This window comes from Cenococcum geophilum, assembly GCF_001692895.1.
Source record: "Cenococcum geophilum 1.58 unplaced genomic scaffold K441scaffold_5, whole genome shotgun sequence".
Taxonomy (NCBI): Eukaryota; Fungi; Ascomycota; class Dothideomycetes; order Gloniales; family Gloniaceae; genus Cenococcum; species Cenococcum geophilum.
The window spans coordinates 4,883,402-4,901,578 of NW_027137563.1; the positions used below are offsets into that span (position 1 = coordinate 4,883,402).

The 18,177-nt window shown below is 46.4% G+C and overlaps 5 protein-coding genes across 5 annotated transcripts; 3 read left to right on the plus strand and 2 right to left on the minus strand.

Moving 5' to 3' along the window:
- Positions 1-542: 542 nt before the first annotated feature.
- K441DRAFT_541627 (uncharacterized protein) lies at positions 543-2,890 on the plus strand (the record flags this gene model as incomplete). The annotated part of the gene is made up of 2 exons (XM_067642657.1): positions 543-1,794; positions 1,845-2,890. The coding sequence occupies 2 exons, from the start codon at positions 543-545 to the stop codon at positions 2,888-2,890; spliced, it is 2,298 nt and encodes a 765-aa protein (XP_067508650.1).
- Positions 2,891-3,917: 1,027 nt separating this feature from the next.
- Positions 3,918-5,589, minus strand: K441DRAFT_259837 (uncharacterized protein). The gene has a single exon (XM_067640814.1). It carries the CDS (start codon positions 5,283-5,285, stop codon positions 4,284-4,286), a length of 1,002 nt encoding a protein of 333 aa, XP_067508651.1. The 5' UTR covers positions 5,286-5,589; the 3' UTR covers positions 3,918-4,283.
- Positions 5,590-9,005: 3,416 nt separating this feature from the next.
- K441DRAFT_653633 (uncharacterized protein) lies at positions 9,006-9,506 on the minus strand. The gene has a single exon (XM_067647560.1). It carries the CDS (start codon positions 9,373-9,375, stop codon positions 9,148-9,150), a length of 228 nt encoding a protein of 75 aa, XP_067508652.1. The 5' UTR covers positions 9,376-9,506; the 3' UTR covers positions 9,006-9,147.
- A 785-nt stretch (positions 9,507-10,291) lies between these two features.
- On the plus strand, positions 10,292-12,770 carry K441DRAFT_628514 (TPR-like protein). The gene is made up of 4 exons (XM_067646198.1): positions 10,292-10,330; positions 10,396-10,882; positions 10,949-11,181; positions 11,236-12,770. The coding sequence occupies exons 1-4, from the start codon at positions 10,300-10,302 to the stop codon at positions 12,504-12,506; spliced, it is 2,022 nt and encodes a 673-aa protein (XP_067508653.1). The 5' UTR covers positions 10,292-10,299; the 3' UTR covers positions 12,507-12,770.
- Positions 12,771-13,246: 476 nt separating this feature from the next.
- On the plus strand, positions 13,247-13,881 carry K441DRAFT_540012 (MSF1-domain-containing protein; the record flags this gene model as incomplete). The annotated part of the gene is made up of 2 exons (XM_067642582.1): positions 13,247-13,399; positions 13,459-13,881. 2 exons carry the CDS (start codon positions 13,247-13,249, stop codon positions 13,879-13,881), a joined length of 576 nt encoding a protein of 191 aa, XP_067508654.1.
- Positions 13,882-18,177: the final 4,296 nt, after the last annotated feature.

Sequence of the window (18,177 nt, forward strand, 5' to 3'; positions counted from 1 at the left end):
TTCAGGTCCTTCATTTCCTTGCGACAAGCTGCGCTACGCTGGAATACTCGCGCTCCTCCCCACGCCGTAAGTGTCGCAAGACCAGCTCCACTAACTCTCGAGGGCCCTCTGTCGCGCCGCTCGTATACTGCGACTGGCGCTGCCTTGGCCCCCAAGTTTACGCGGTTTCATCTTCTGCTCCCTGAAACCACTCTCTCAGCAGCTCCAGCAATCGCTGCCGACCCCGTGCCGAGCAGGGTGTGCTATTTGCGGAACAGAGGCGCCAGCGCGGGCAGCAACGGCCCCAGCAGCTAACCTAATCATCCCAAAACCGGCTGACTGCGCCGCGCTCTGCACAGCACAATCCTCATCTATCGTGATCTCACAAGCCTCACAGCCCGGCTCGACTTTGCGCTCTTCAATTCAGTCGCCGGGGACCAGTCATTACGTTGGAACTCTAACAAAGGCCCCGCAACTTTGCCCTATCGTTCGCCGCCTCCAGGTCGATCCATGGTCAAAGCTTGTGACTCTATACTCTAAGAAAAGCAACAGGACTCGATATCATGGATACCCAGCAACGGGGGAGGTCGCCATCAGCCGGCCACCAGAATCATATAAGGCATTCGCCCTCCCCATCCCCTCATGCGCCTTATAACACCACCATCACCGGTCTGGGGTTAGATCAATCGCTATCTAACGACCCCTACTCCACCAACAGCTTCAACAACCAGCTTACATCGTCGGGGCAGAGCTTTGACGTATCGTCGCAGTACCTCACCACCAGTCAGCCTCAGCAGTTCCCTTCGCAGCCAACTATTACGGAACACACTTTTCTTCAGGCGCAAGGCATACAACGATCGGCTAGCCCCCAGTTCGGGCCGCAAGGCAACAACCTGTTCTCGCAGGACCTGATTGATATCAACGACTCGGGTGGCAACAACGAGGACTTTGACCAATATTTTGCAGGCAACGACACAAATCAAGAGCAATCAATCGATCCGTCATTTTTAGGTGGAGGAACATTAGACCCCCACTTACTCGACTCGAGGCCTCAGGATCAATCGGTTGACCCTTCGAACCTTATGAACCAGATGGCGACCACACAAGCGCACTCTCCTACTCCTCCTCACCTCCTTCAGCCCACCATGAACCATCAGAACAGCAGCCCTCGCGCCTCCCCCTCTTTAAATCAGGGCGCATTCCCAACTCCTGGACATTCGAGACATGTATCTTTGGATCCTAGCGCAGCATACACACAGGGACAAGGTGCAGAGTGGGGAGGAATGGGCTTCCACAATCATCGGAAGGCACCATCTGATACGTACTCGGACGTTTCTTCTTCTGCACAACCGTCCCCGTACTTGGGGAATAATGACAGCTTCGACCATATTGATAACCCTTCGCCATTGCTTAGCGCCCAGCAAGATCCTGCCATGTTTCAGGACGTGATGCAGTTTGGACAGTTTACTCTTTCGGACAACCAATCACATGTCAGCCCAGGTCACAGTCCCCGTATGTCCCCTCGACTCATGCCGCAGCAGCAGTCGTTGCCTCCTTTTACACCATCTAATAACTTCGGGCTGAGTCCGGGCATGAACAGTCAGTATGGAGGCCAGCAAGGAATGGAAATGTTTCAAGGACCACAACATGAGCCGTTCCCGACCATCAATCAGGCAAGTGGTGTTGATTTTGGCCATGCTGATCAAATGTCTCCACCGGAGATTAATATCGACTTTGCACCACCATCTCGACAGGCAAGCTTTGAGCCAGCGAAGTCAGGGACTCAAACCGATGCTCTCAGCCCACCGGATCGATGTGAGTATAGTCAAGCTTATCTTTATCGATTATGCCTAATATTATCTTAGCTCGAAGCCGCAACCGCATGCGCGCAAAGTCGGACCCATTTAGTGGCGCAAGCTCTCGCGCTTCGACGCCGGCTAACGGTCAATCGGATCCAAGTCGCTCCCTATCTCCCAACGCCGCGAAGGTCTCATCCCGCTCTCCATCACCATCAACAAAAGCCTCCCGCCGATCCTCTACATCCAGCATTCCCCATCGCGATTACATTCTTGACCTCGCAGACCCTTCTAGACCTAGTTCGCAACAGTCCCCGGGCGATGCGTCATCATCCAGCGCGAAGCGAACTCAGAAGCATCCTGCCACCTTCCAATGTACCCTATGCCCGAAGCGCTTCACGCGTGCCTACAATCTGCGATCGCATCTACGCACTCACACCGATGAACGTCCCTTCGTATGCAGTGTTTGCGGTAAAGCATTCGCGCGGCAGCACGATCGGAAACGTCATGAAGGTCTACACTCGGGAGAGAAGAAGTTTGTGTGCCGCGGCGTCTTGAAAGATGCGGGTAACTGGGGTTGTGGACGTCGGTTCGCACGCGCCGACGCTCTTGGGCGTCACTTCCGCTCAGAAGCAGGCCGCGTCTGTATCCGACCACTGCTCGAAGAGGAAGCACAAGAGAAGGGCCAAAACATTTGGGATACACAAAATCAACCCATGGACAATGGAAACAACATGTTTGGAGGGCCGATGGCACCTCAGAGTTATAGTGGTATGATGGGTCCACCCCAACAGCAAGGATATGAAGGCTACCCTTCAGTATCTGGCGGTATGGATCATGCAGGCGCGGCAACAGCATCTGCAGCCGGCCCACAATATGGTTTGCCCGCTGCTCTACTCGCTCAATACCCGGCGCTTGCTGGGATACAATGGGACCAGCTACCTCCAGGTCCACCGGAGGAACTGGAAGGCGAGATCAGTGGCCGAAGCAGCTTTGATGCTAGCAGTGGTGGCGAGCTTTATGAAGAGGATGACGGCGAGTATGGAGCTCCTAATGCATCTAGAGCATATGCGGCCGGTGGAGGCTGGGCCAGTGACTATGAAGGCAGCAGATAGGATATATCTTGAGAGCTATAGTTCTCCTTCAGTCCTTTCTTTTCTGGGTAATATTCGCTTCTTTTCGATATACCTTCCTTATATCCTCTTTCTACGCTCTGTTATTTCTTCTGTTTTACGAGGTTTTGTTTACGTTAACGGCTGCACTCATTCTGGATACCACTTCCCCCTGTTTTTGAATTTGTTGGGGTTTTCGCGCCTCTGGTGGGCTACGTCTTATTATGGAGATTCATAATCCTAGGTCCTAGGACGCCAGTGGATTACGACGGGTTTTGTACGCACTGCGATTATATTACGACTACAGTTCGCCCTTCATTTTATGCTTTTGGAGACAAGGGGTTTGGGCTCGGGAGACATGGGGTTTCATAGATAAATAGACTTGAGCACCTTCATCATTCTATCATTATTGACTACATCACTATGTAAGAGTATGTTGCATTGCGGATGCATATAAGGAAATTTTACTAGACGAGAACTTCAAAATTCTTCAGTCGTTTTGCGAGGCGTCTCGGTCACGTCTGCGTACACAAAGTACCGCCATAGTAGGACTTAGCGAAAATCGCGAAAATCAAAGTTCCCTATATGCATCCGCAATGCAACATACTCTTACCATTATCTAGTGGGATGCATATATTCTGCCTCGCCTTACCGCCCAATGTAGACTTCGTGACTTCCGAGGACATCACTTTCGAGGGTAACCTCTAGACCTTGGAACTCCTGCCCGTGAAACACGATCAGTCATGNCAGATATTTCATCCTAATTTCGAACTAAGGCACAGCTACAAGCAACTTAACGCGTGCCACGATTATCATGCCTATTCGAACCCTCGACTGTTGTTCCAAATCCTTCTGCGGGACATTGTGGCTGAGCAGCAGACCTGTAGTTAGATGCACATGCTTACTATGTAGACCTGTCCTTCGACCGCACCCCTGGACGCAGGCACTTTGACGTTCTAAATATATCCTGTCATGAGGGGTCCTGAGACTTAGCTCCCGTGGGGCTGAGCGAGCTTGTTTACACCTACCCCACGCGGAAGAGTGTTCTCAGCGAAGCTCCTTGTTGGAGTGCCACAGACGACCGCGGAGAAACCCGCTGAGGACGAGTTAGCCCTGCGATAGCGCGGAGACGGTGATAACGGCCCCCATGTGTAGGCGGCGTTCGGCTGATGCGGCGTGACACTATGCATGACAGTAATATCCGGGTAATAATCGTGACGTACGGACTTTCTTTCCTTCAGTCTTTTGATGGGAAACCCCAGTTATTGTGCCTATTGGAAAGGTGTCTTTCCCTGATTGAGATCGTCAATTAAGAACTTTTTTTTATTACCATCTCTACTTTTTCTCAATTGGCTTCTTGGATATTGCAGTTGCAAAAGTCCGACGGCCATGGCAACTACATTATAGAAGAAATCGAAGACAGAATTACCTCCAAATCTTCATTCTCCATACACGCATCATCTTCTCTACTATCCACTGCTTTCTCCTCAAACCCTACCGTAAAACCTCCTTCATACTTCCACCCAACCCCGCCTGACCACTTCCTCCACCTCACCACCATCTTCCCCACTCCACCTACCACAGCTTCCCCACAACCCGTCTCTTCCAAACAAGCAGCAACCTCACTCCCTCTGAGCACACACCACCCCGCTACACCACCCGCCTGCGTCCCACCTCCTCCCTCACCCCGCCAGCATCTCGAAATCCTTCCTCCACCCCGCCCTCCGCGCGCGCAGCAGCCCCCTCCAAAGCCATCCTCAAACGGCCCGCCCTCCCGCCAACACCGCACCACACCGACCGCCTCGACCTCAGGCCAGGCGCCGCCGGCGCCGCGGCGCGCAGGCAGCCGGACGCCCCGCTGAAGGAGCCGCGCACCCCGGCCCGGCGCGAGCTGCGCGACCACGAGAACGCGCAGCGCGTGCTGGGGCTCGCGTGGGGCGTGGCCGCGGACGAGCGGTTCGCGGCGCTGTATCCGGTGGTCGTGGTCGAGCACTGTGCGCTGGGGTCGCTGGCGGGGGTGTGGGCCCGGGCGGGGGCCGGGGCTGATGACGGCGGGGGTGCGCGTGGAGCTTGTGGAGGGGTTGGTGAGGCGCGTCGAGGCGCTGCGGAGGGCGGGTGTGGCGCGTACGGATTTGAGGCCTGAGACGGTGTTGCTGTGGCAGGGTGGGAGTGCGGGGAGGAGGCTTGTGGCTAAGATTGCGGATTTCGAGAAGGCGGTTGTGGAGGGGGAGAGGGGGTCGATGCGTGGTGCTGATGGGGAAATGGCTGAGGAGACTCGAGTGCCGTGTCTCGTTATCTCGCACGACGGCGTGGCGGCTGAGGGTTTTCGAAAAGTTAGTAGAGTTTGCCGGATGGTGGGTCGGGATACCGCGATATGGTGAAGAATCTGGGGAGGCATCTGTACTCGATGGAGTTGACGGGACTGGAGGTGATGATGGTTCGTGGCAATCTGATGGTCGCGCGTGTCATGTGTAGTCCGCAAGTGGGCGTGTCTGAGGGCGAGTGTGCAGCGCCTGCTTTGGTGCTTCTCAAACTGCGAGAATCCGCGACTTGGACGACAATGAAATTGTGGGTAGAGACCCGGTGTGAAAACGGGAGAGGGGAGAGGGCCTTTGGATGGCTCCAGAGTGGAAACGAGGGATGGATACAGGAATGGAAGTGCTTTTCAAGGCAGATAGTAAGTGTCTACGTCTTTTCTCGTGATTGCAATCTAACGGTACTGTGCAGTATATAGCTGCAGCCTTCTGTTCCGAGAAACGGGCTTGAACCTTGGGATAATGAGCTTCTTGGGCCTGTAGAGATGCGCAAAAGTGCATTTATTAAAGAAGAAAAGCAATGGAGATGACATGATAGCTCTTGCATGCGCTTCGATGCAATAAGATAATTCAATTTCACCAACGAGTTGGCGAAGGTCGGAGACATTCTCAATACGCTACTACGGAACGATCCTGAAAAGAGACGGCTGCACTTCAATGAAAGCGAAGAGAGTCTCCATCAGTAAGCAAGGATATTCCTCTGGTTATCTTGGAAATCATGGAGCTGATACGTGCGATATAGTGACTCCGATCTCGATCATGGTAATATGGCCTCATTCTCAGCTAGATTCATCTCTGAGGACAGTTCGCTATGGGGTCTAAACCCTGTTGCACAACAACTTCTCCATTCGCTCAAAAGTGTTTCGGATAATCTATCGAACTGAGGCAGATGTTTCGTACGCCGCATTCAAAGCCCATCCCAGCCGCCACGGCATACGATCTACGAAACCAAATGCAAACGTCAACCCTACCCATGGGAACATAGATCTTGATGTAGATATTCCTGCTGGAATGGATTGCCTGAAAAAGGCTGCATTGCTGGGTCGTAAAGATGCACAAGCCGAGTTTAAGCGGTTCTGTGGTGGTTTGGGTACAACGGCTGGAGCTCACGACGTCCTATTGATATGGTCAAGAAATGGCTAATCGAGGCCACAAAGCTTGGGTCCTCGAATGCCTCTGAGGATTCGAAAGCCCTAGATCCCTTAGCTTGGGAAGAGGCCAATCACGTATTCTTCTCCACGCTTGTAGGATCACGGTGTATATGTACTCCTATTAATTTATCTTTCCCAGCATCAGCCAAGCAGTTGAAGTGTTATGGATGAATGCTCAAATTAGAAGCGTGGTGTCTAATCGCAGCTAAATTCAAGGATGTAATTTGTAATTTTTGATTCTGCAGCACCCAGGCCCGTCTGGTGGTTAGCGTGTTTTATTAACTTTCCCTTAAACAGCAGACGTGGCTGCGCTAACCACCGGAGGTGACAGGGTGAAGCCATTGTTCGCGCGGGCGGCAAGTTCCGAGTGGGGCGCACGTGAATTTATCACGTGTGATTGCTGCCTGGCCCTCGCTTAGCTAGTAGCGGCTTGGCATCCAAGTATATAATCGCCGGCCGTCCCTCGCATCTCCCTTCTTTTTTCTTTAGCTCTCTTTGCCTTTTGGCTTAGATCAAGTGTAGTATCTGTTCTTTTCAGTTTGTGAGTACCTCATTATCCTCTTGACAAATCCCTCTTGCTAACATGTCCAGAATCTCTGAAACGCGATTACGGTCGCAATTCAAGATTATACCACTCTTTGGAACTCGCAACCAGGCCGCTGGGCTTGCTCATGTCTGGTTGCACAGTGTCGCTCGTATTGCACTGCCTCGGGCTGACGCGAATCAACTTTTTTCATTAAGTCTTTCACCTTGTGTGAGAGCTTGAAGAAGAACTCCCTTTCTTTTCTGTGCTTCTGCTGATGTGAACTACTGGCTGTTGTGATTGATATGAGGTTGATGGTGATAGATTTTGAAGCCTTCACCAAAGTTTATTCGACTAGAGTTCGTGAGTAGATCACCTTTTCATCCGCTGGAAGTTTCATAGCTCACAGGGACTTCACCAATCTGATCGCGAGTCTTGTAAACCCAACCGTGGACGGAGAATCTGGTGTTCATGTTGCGCGATTTCGTGCAGCAAAATTTTCCAGCGGCCACCAACCCACCACCAGACGCCCAAATTACTAGACCAATGCACACTGATCTCTAACAGACGCATCATAACACATATTCAAGACTATCATCGTCTCCCCGCCACAATTACGCAGCAAAATCTGCCTATCCTGCCCTCGAAAGAATCTTCAGCCAGTCTCAACGCCACTCATCCTGCCACCTCTCCGGCCCTCGAGGCTACCACCACGTATACAAATCTACGTCCCAGCGTGTTCTAAGTTTTATTATTTCTTCTAGTCATATGCTAGGGTCAAACTCGGTCTGCGACACTATTTCCTTCGACCTACGAAATGCACGCCTGCTTCCGCGTGAGATCAACCTTATCTATTAATATAGAAGAAGTCCAACAAGAGCCTTGGCTTTTACTACACCCGTCCGTCGCCACTAAGTGTAACGGATGTTTCCGGAGAAGTGTCTTTGTCAGCTTTTCAGATCCATATCATCCTCCAGAAACAAATACCCAGCCACCAGGATTGTCTCAGAGTTGCGTCAAACACCCTTTGAATGCCGATTCTATTTCCTCCAGGTGCCAGGAGTGCTGGTAAATGATTCAATGATATCGAAGGGCCAGAAGCGCTAACAATGAAAAACACCAAGTAAAATCAGGCACACAGCCAGGCTTTCTACCGCTATTCCCGAGAGATAGTGTGTTCGAAATTCAAAGAAGTTAAAAGTTTTTGCGGTTTTTTTTTGGCTCTGTTTTGACATTCACATTTGGAGAGATTAATATCAACAGTCCACTCACGCGAAGCTCTAGGAACGGCGTGACCACCAGCCAACAGGAAATAATCTTACATGACAATCTGCTCTCCAGCTAGTGGTTGTGTCCACCGAATACTTATTGAAATTAGGTGACCTTAGGATTAGCCGCAAAGTATCCCAGAATGTTCAAAATATCCGTCTATTCACCAGTCTTCGAAATCATATGGATATCCTTTCATCACTCGCAGGCGCTCCCATTGATATTGCCTTCATATACGAAGTTAGGGTGGACATCATAATTTTAGCGGCTAAGACAATATCAAAGAAGAGACAGTCAGAAGTCGGGAGTGTGAGGTCAAACCGGCATTTGGCTTGTAAATGGAAATTCCAAATGGTTTCATAAGGGTGAAGAGGTGAGGAGGAAACCCGACCGCCGCCTTTACCGCCGCCGCCGCACCATCTCGATTACTTCTAGTAGTATTATTATTATTATTATTATTATTATTATTCATTCATTGCTTAACGTCTGATTCGGATCCCTAGGCGGGCCCACGCGAACCTACTTCTGGTATTCTAAACTTCAAGAACAAATGGATGCGCCCTTGAGGTGGTCTGAGATATCTTCATACCTAGCGAGCGTTGGTGCCGCATGAGGCTAGTACTCCGATCTCTGACCTCAGGGTTATCTTGGGTTTTGTAACTACAGCAGCCTACTAAGCAACAAATGCAATATTATACAAAGCCAGTATTAGTAAAACCTTTGAGGATGAATGGGGAGAGGGATACGTATCGCCAGGCATGAAGGCGCAGAAATGTTACGAGTGCAAAGTTACTGCAATACGTCGGCCTCCAATCACTAAAGAATTTAACGAGTTCCTGCAGCAGTGTATATTGGCATTTGGGGATCTTCTTTCATCAAGATATCCAGCTTGGGGACTATCCGAGATGCCGAGGTGGTGTGGTACAGGGTTCACAGTACTCCTACGGGCGTCGTGGCAAGGAAGATATGACATAAACATACACCATTACTATCTTAACACAATCACCAAGCACAAGAAAACTTCCATTCTTCATTACATCTGCTTCTTGTCTTTCCTTTTCTAACCCTCCGCGCCTGTTGACATGCAGTTGGGATAAGATTGTGCAGTTGATAAACATGCTGACATGCAATCTTCTCGCAGAAGTCACGGACGCAAATATGCCGCTGGAGCAGCTTGAAGCTTGAAGCCACTGTTGTAGTGGCAGCTATGAAGAGGTAGGATTGTGACATGTGGGACTATTTATAGAGCGAGAGTCAACTTGTATTCTTAAGGTTGAATATCGGAACTGAGATCACCGACCTTTGTATTTTACGTCCACATAGCTTTTGTAGTTGATGTAAGATCCAATTACTGTAGCCACCAAAGTAACCACCGCTAATGTAATGGTGATGGTGTCTATCAGCGTGAAAGCTGCTGTTGGTCAGTGTAAACGAACCATACCATGTATAAATGAGGTTCCTTACTCATGTTGGATAGATGTCATCTAAAATGTGGTGAAGGATGGGTCTGGCCAGATGAGACTGAGAGAGACATGTTGTGACACTGGAGGCCTTTAAAGAACTTGATGTCAAAAACATAAGGCTGCGGCAACTACTTTGATTGAAATTGCAAAAGTCCTATCTGGAAATGCGACAAAAAGACTCGGGGAAAAACACGTATTGTACAGCCAGAAACACTGAATCATGGAGAGTAGCGGATCTCCGCCAAGGACATGCATAGGACTTTTGCAGGACATTGGACGCGTGTGATTGGTATGACCAATCACACCGGTTCCTCATCATCCAACTACTTATATCGCCATCGGAAGCAACGGTAAATGAAATGATGCATAAGATAGTATTTTTGTTTACGACAATCTCGAGTGGGTGGTGTTTCAGCTCACTGAAACTTGGTAGTAAGCGGAAAGCTGGCAAAATAGTAGTTTTGCAAAGCCATGCATCTCCAGCCTCCACCTCCGCTTCTGGGTTGGCATACTTGAGTGATCCCTGACACGGCCCGTGCAGGTTCGCCTTGCCAGCGCTTGGGCGCGAGAAAGGAGTTTTGTCTTCAGACCAATCAACGCTCAGCCTCTCGGCCTTTCGTTATGGTCAACCGGGCTTTTCTTTGCGTTCTCCCTCCGAATTCTGAGCATGCACACACACACCTCTTTTTCAATGAGCACCCAATTTTACGGCCATGACCATGGTATGTTGTCATCTTGGAAACTGAGGAGAAGGAACAAGACAAACCGGTTAACTGAAATGGTCTAGGCGCCTATCAAAACGTTGACATGGAGCACTCAATGGACTTCTCAATGGAATTCTCAATGGATAATCCATTTCTCTTCAGCCATCATCAACTTGAACCATTATATCCCATGGAGATGCAAGTGCTCCCAAACCAAGCTACAGAATCCTCGGGAATGTATCCAATATTCGAAGAACTTGCCTCGGAGGCTCTACCTCCACCAATGCCACCAATCTCCGGCTATAGCCACACATCGCCAGTATCCAATCCGCCCCCGCCACTTGACCACCCCAATCAAGCGCAAGGTCTCCAGCTTCCCAGTGATGCCCAAGACATAGCTGCACCTCCCATACCACCGCCAACCAAGACGCGAAAAAGAAAGGCTCCGACATTGACTGCCGATGCATGGAATCCCTACAAAGATCGTATTGTAGAGCTCCACATTGAGCAAAACCTGCCGCTTTCAAAGGTGAAAGAGACCATGGAGAATGAGTTTGGCTTCGCGGCAGAGTATGTATTTTCTTGACTTGTTACATGTAAAGTTTCATCTCGTTCTAATGCTTGAGTCCTTATTAGGATACGGCAATATAGAACGCGAATAAGTCAGTGGCGCTTGGACAAGAATGTCAAGACAAATGAGATGCGCGCGATCGTGAGAAAGAGACAGCAAAGAAAGCTTGTGGAACCTGATAAAAGGGAACTTGTTTTCGCAGTTAGAGAAAACATTGTAGAACCTGAAAAAGTTGACCGATGGATGAGAAGGAACAAGATTCCTGAGAGCATTCCATATGCTCCAAGCCCTGATGCATGTAAGAGAGCGTCAATCATTTGTTTTCCTACACACATACTCTAACACGCCTCAGCTACCCCATCCGACGTTTGGTGCAGGACCATTTCCGAAAGAGCCTCCCTTGTTCCAAGTCCTATACCTTCTGCCAGGACCCCAACTTCAGCAACTAGTGTCATCGGCTCCATTGTGCAAAGTCCGCATCCTCCATCCCCGGCATCATCCGAGTCTAGCATGATTCGACCCACAACCAGCACATTCACGGGGCGGAGCCCAGCTCCAATTAGGAGACCTCTACCGCACTTCCCTAAGGACCCCGCCGCTCCACATATTTTTCCGACCACGTCGCAAGGAGACTTCCTTAATGGAGTACCTAAGCCTTTCCCTGAAGTATTGACGGTTCAGGCAGAGCCTCCGCTACGGTCACAAACGACAAATGCCCCATCACCATCGGTTGAGTTCCGTTATAGACAAGAGGACGAAGACCGTCTCAGACGAGAACTCTCTAGTTTGGAGACACGGTATGGAAAAGATCGCCCCGAAACTCTTCTCACTTTGAACAGCCTGGCTGTTGTACTCCTTGATCAAGGCAGACTCGAATCTGCGGAGGAAATGATGCGGCGAGTGATAATCGCCTCTCGAAAATGGAAGGGTGACAGTGATATTAATACACTTAATGCATCCATATACCTAGGCGATATATGGGTAAGGCAGGGCAAATATGTTAAGGGCGAGAAAATCCTCCGAAGAACATGGGAGTCTCTGAGGGATATACATGGACATGAACATCGCTATACTCTAGATGCTATGAAATGTCTAGCATTGTCAATCGCGAGGCAAGGGAGGTTGAAAGAGGCTGAAGAGATGTTAGTGTGGGCACTAGAAACGTGCGAAAGGGTGTTAAACCAAAAAGATTCTTCTACGCTGGAGGCTATGCTTGATCTGGGGGCAGTGTACTTCGACCAAGGACGCTTAAAAGAGGCCGAGGAATTACAGGAGGAATTGGTGTTTATAGTATTGAGTATGTTAGGTCCGGATCACCTTAACACTCTACTTGCTAGAGCCGAATTAGCAGTAACATACGCGAACCAAGGATACCTACAGAAGGCCGCAGAGATACAGGCGCAAGTATTAGAAACACAGAAGAACTTGTTCGGACCGGCGCATCCTCATACTCTGATGTCCATGGAGAACTTGACAAAAACCTGGATACGCCAAAGTCGCGAGGGTGAAGCATTGGAGCTAATTTCTACTTGTTTTTCGCTGAGCATGGTGGTGCTAGGTATGGGTCATCCTTGTACAAGGGGCCGGAGCCGGTTATTGAGTAATTTGATGCAGGGACGGTGATGTTGTTTCCCTATTCACCTGTGGTAATTGATGACTGGCTTGGAAAGCAATGCGCTCTGTTGTTGATAGGTTTCATATATACGTAAATGGAGAAATTGCTGATAACTTACTGGTTGCCCAACTACCGAAGCTGACGTGAAGAAGAGAGTTACTTTTGTCAACGTCGATACCTTCTCCACAGTACTCCAACGATGGTGTCATGGGCATGGCTTACAGAATGGATTGGGCTCTGGAAGGCCAGAGTTGGCAACCAAAGTTCGGGCCTGGCCCTAAGATCTAGAGCCAGCGATCGTTGGGACGTATTCCCGCGTCTCCTCTCGTTGGCTGCGCGGGACCTGCTTGACGTGGACCTGCGAAAAGCTTGCAGGGCGCTCGGAACTTGGACGGCAATTTTTCTTGCACATCGCTTAGCGGCCACCAAGCCCTATGCAGATTCTTTGATCGCATGCACAAAAAGCCATTTTCTTCCTTTCAACTTACCATCTCCATATTTCATTCTCTCTTCCACCTCTCTCTCGTGCTTAATTGTTCTGCATGTCTCTGCACTTGCTATTCCAGCATTATCCCCTTGGATTGAAACCAGAGTTTGTGTTATCGTCAGCGTGAGAAACTATTTCCATCACGCTCACCGCATTCGGCTTTACTTTTCGTTTGCCGACGCGCCCGAGACTTTTTTGACCTCACCCTTCTCCTTCACCGACTCCATCCACCACCGCACACACGCATCAAAATTCGCAATCATGAAAGTCTTCTCGACAAGCACAGAGTTTGACTACTCATGGGAGGAAGTCTCAACCTCGAATTGGCGGAAATACGGCCCCTGGAATGAGAAAACGCCACACGTTATCGCCGTCGACACCCTTTCTCGGACAGTGGATCCGGAGACAGGAATCGTGAGTGTACACCCCAAATCCGTCACCAGCGACCTTACTGACATAAAATCTTTTGTTAGCTGCGAACGGAGCGCCTCATCACATGCCGGCAATCAGCGCCGAAATGGGTCAACTCGCTGCTCGGCGGCCAAGACACCTCGCACGTCTACGAGACGTCCTACGTCGACCCGAAGGCGAAGAAAGTCACAATGTGCTCGATGAACATGACTTGGTCGGATCTGCTCTCGGTGCGCGAGACCGTCGTGTACCAGCCATCGGCCTCCGCGCCCAACTCCCGCACCATGTTCCAGCAGCAAGCCAAAATCACAGCGCTATGTGGCGGCTGGCAGAAGATCAAGAACAGTATCGAGCAGTTCACCGTTGAGCGGTTCCAGCAGAACGCTGCTAAAGGCCGCGAGGGCTTCGAGATGGTTCTAGAGACGAGCAGGAAGGTCTTTGCGCATGAGAGGGAGATGCGGAAGCTCCAGGGAGCTCGGATATAAACGACCACATATCTTTCTTGCTGTCTAGGTCGGAAGTCTCGACGACTAGACGACTGTCCGCCCAATCCTCGCGTCCTTGGATACCTCAAAATCACGAAAATTACGCCTGTAACACTACTGAGACGACCAATCCATTTACGACACTCTTCAGTCTCCTCCATCGCAACATACAACCCTCTCCTATCTTCTTACCTTCTTTTGCATTCTTGCCGCGTTTTAGCGAGTCACTTCAATCCGATTATGTTCGGGCGGCGCATCTTCTGTTTTCGGGGTACACAAAAGCATTATACCGGTTTGGCGTTTAGATGATATGATAGATTTTTCCCGATCAAGGCCTTGATCCGGGAAGTTTATAGAAGGGGGGGAGGAGGCGGGAGGAAAGCATCACACGAGTGATTGCAGTATCCCATGCGTTGTCGATAGAGGCTCTTGCGCTAACGAACCAGTTAGGGGGCCAAAATTAGATAGGGTCCCGGCGATATGAAGCCGAGGATTTAGAGTCACAATTGCCATCTTAAATCGTCATAATAAAGCTCAAAAATGATATATTTTGGTGTCTGCTTCTGGAAGTACGTTTACGACCCATCGTGATATACAATTAAAGGTAGGAAACTATATAGATTCTAATATTTTGGTGTTCGCGCACGGGCCACAATCGTGCGAGAGCATGGGATAGACATACCATTAGACGCTAGCATAGCCTAGGGTGTTGTTCGGTAGATCTGACGCCGTTTGAATATGGAGCTCCTCCATATCGGTAAGCGCGTCAAATTTGCAAGCTATACTATATATAGTAGTTATAATGAGGTTCTTGGTACTGTTTTAATATATAGCTTCGAGCTCCCGTTATATATTCCGTTATAATCTGGAGCTCTCGCATACGCGCCCAAGTGACGACTTTTCATAATATGGCGACTCCACACACCCTAATCGCGATACTGCTGTCGCATTTGCAAGCCGCATATAATGTTATTATCTTAACCTTCATAATCGCGATGGGCTTGTTTCTAGGGGGCGTTTATACTTAGCATACTAATACGTAGCGAGGAACGAGGTAGACGGCGCAGTTGCTCTACGGCCATAAGCAACGACTTATAAATATAACTCATATAAGGCCTAAGGTGTTTAGGAAGCTTCTTAAGTAGTTATAACTATACGGCGACTTAAAGGACACGAAACTTCTATTAGCGGCCGAGAAGCTATTAATATTCCTGATAATATTTAGCAATAATTTATTATATAGATTACTAAGTAAGGTAACTTAACACTCATCTGCGACGATCCACTAGTAATGTAACGGAACCTTGTAGTAGGGACTACGGTGGGCTCGTTAATAGGCTAGGTGTGTAGGTATTACAAGTAAGTCAATAACGTAATAACAACTGGTGGAGTGGTTGCCCAACAGATTAACTCTAATTATATTCTAAGAATTACTATAAGGAAGGAACTATCTAGGTAGGGACTAAGGGTCCTTAAATATACAACCGTACTCCTATAAAATCCTTCTTATATGTAATATACGTCTTATATATAAGGTACGTAAGTTCCCTTTATTCCTCTTATTTCTCTTATAGCATCTTATATAACCTTGGTTACCATTCTTTATTATATAGTTCTACGGGTTCTATCCTAAACCGTGCTTATATTAACTAACTAGCTTCTTTTAACTTCTCTCTAAGTAGTTATAATATTATATTTAAAGCATCCATAACACTATTTCCCTCCTCTCTATCTTTATTCTTAAAGATACCTAATATCTCTAAGTTATTTACTAGAGGTATAATATCCATCTAATTAATTTGGTTAATATCGTTACTTATAATACCTAAAGCTTCTTCTTCTTTATACGCGTAACATTATGCTCGCACTATTACTATAATATTATCGCTTAGTAAAATAATACCATCTTTATATTCTTGTTGCTTAAGGGAGGGGTTAGTATATATTATACTGGCGAGTCCTTTATCTCAGCAACCCTCCTCTTATTTAGAGTGTACTAAAGCAAACGTTTAATTATCTTGCGATATTCGTTTTACTTCTAACGCTAAGTATACGCGTCCTATAACTCTTAATAGTCTTTAAGTTCCCTAAGTAATTTATTATAGGGTCTTATATTTAATCTACTACTATAAAGCTTAATAGTGACCTGGCGCAGGCCCTTACTAAGCTTAAGTATTCTTAGGATACGGAATAAAAGGCCCTAGATGCTTATATTACGGCATTTACCTATCTACTTTGTCTTAAGAAAGTGCGTAAGAAGGTTTATTCTAAGGAGTAGAAACTTATAGAATAAGGTCTATAGGAACTTAGTAATAAAAAAATGGATTCTCTCCTAATAGAGAAGGAAATAACTCTAAGTAGTTTAGCAGTCACTTTTTCTAGGTCCCCCTTAGGTAGCTCGTTCTTTAGTAATTCTTCTTTATTAATATTACCTAACCTTTTCTCTTCCGATACTCCTATACCTTTCTTATAGCGTTCTTTAGATTCTCTAGTAGCTCCTAGGTAGTCTTATTATAGCCTATCCACTTTACTTTATACTATATTTTGTTATTAACATTTTTATAGCTAATAATCTTTAAAACTTACTATTTATCTTCTTCTTGTCCTTTATACGTGTCTGCTTTATAAACTAGTGGCTTAATATTCCCGTATACTGGCTTTAGCATTATAATATGCTATATAGGGTAGATCTTCATTTTGGCTAGTAGGTTTAACTTAAATATAACCGGTGAAATCCTCTATATAATTTTAAAAGGTCCTAGTCTAATATAGTTTAACTTCTTACTTAGTTGTTAACTCTTAAAAATTTTATATAGTAGCCATACTTTATCTCCCTCCTTAAGATCTGGTCCCTTAGATCTCTTAACATTATAGTACTTTTTTATTCTTTATTATACTGCCTTAGCTATTTCCATAAGGTTTATATAAAGATTTATTAAAGTCTCCATTCTTTACTTAGCTTTACTACTTATTTTCTTTACTTATTATAGCAATAATAATATTCTTAGCTTATATCCGTAATTCGCCTTAAATAGTAATATACCTATTTCTTCTTAAGGTGTTATATTGTATGCAAACTGTATAACTAGTAATAGCGATACCTAATTATTCTATGCGTGATTAATATAATATCTTAGATACTGCTCTAGTGTCTAATTTAATCTTTTTGTTTAACCGTCTATCTGCGGATAATATATAGTAGAAGTTACTACTTAAACTCCTTATTCCGCCAAGAATACTTCCTAAAATGCTGTTACGAATCTTAGATCTCTATCTAATATAATTTTACTTAGTACTCTATATCTCGCGAATACTTCCTTAATGTAGATTTTAGCGACATCTTCCGCTAAGATTTCTTCTATATAGGCTATAAAGTATCCCTACTTTATAAGCTTGTCTACTATTACTAAGATCGCGTTATAATCTTATCCGGTAATAGGGTCTTTTAACTTTAGTAACTTAATAATAAAGTCCTATAATATAACCTCCTATAGTCTCTTTAGTGTTTTAATAGGTTATAGCCCTCCATATAGCTTATATCTTATTAGTTTATTCCTTTAGCAATCTAGACACTCTCTAGTAACCCTTTTAGCTATCCTCTAGATTCTATTAATAATATACTCCTCCTAGAGTCTTAATACTAAGCCTATAGCTCTATTATATCCTTAAGTTAATCCCTTATAAAAGTCCTCTATAAACTACTCTGCTATACTTCTTAGGATATACTTTACCTCTTAATTTTTGTATACGTCCGACTATAGATCTTCTAGCTATGCTTTTAGAATTCTTTATACCTAAAAGCTTTCTAGTATCTCATAGACCTTTTCTAACTCATTCTCTTAAGTTGCTACGATTTTTAGATAATTGTACCTAATTAGTCTATCTATATCTTTTTGTAGTAAAGCCCTTAATAGCTTATTATTATTCTATAGTTTAGTTTTTTAACTTAACGCATTAGCTCGCGTATTGTCTATACCCTTAGTATACTAAATTTTAAAATAGTATTCTATAAGCATCTCTACCCATCTAACCTACCTTTGGTTAAGTTCCTTTATCGTTAGGAATCCTATTAGGTTCTTATAATCCGTCTTAACTATAAATAGTTTTTCCATGCCTTGCAAGAATACTCTCTATTCCTTTAATGCTATAACTATACCTAATAACTCCTTATTATAGATGTTATAGTTTAACTTTAGTAGTATTATCTTCCGACTATAATATGCCACTGGATGCTTTTGTATAAAATATACTTCTAGTATAAAGTCTAATATATCTGTTTCTATAACCGTCTCTAGT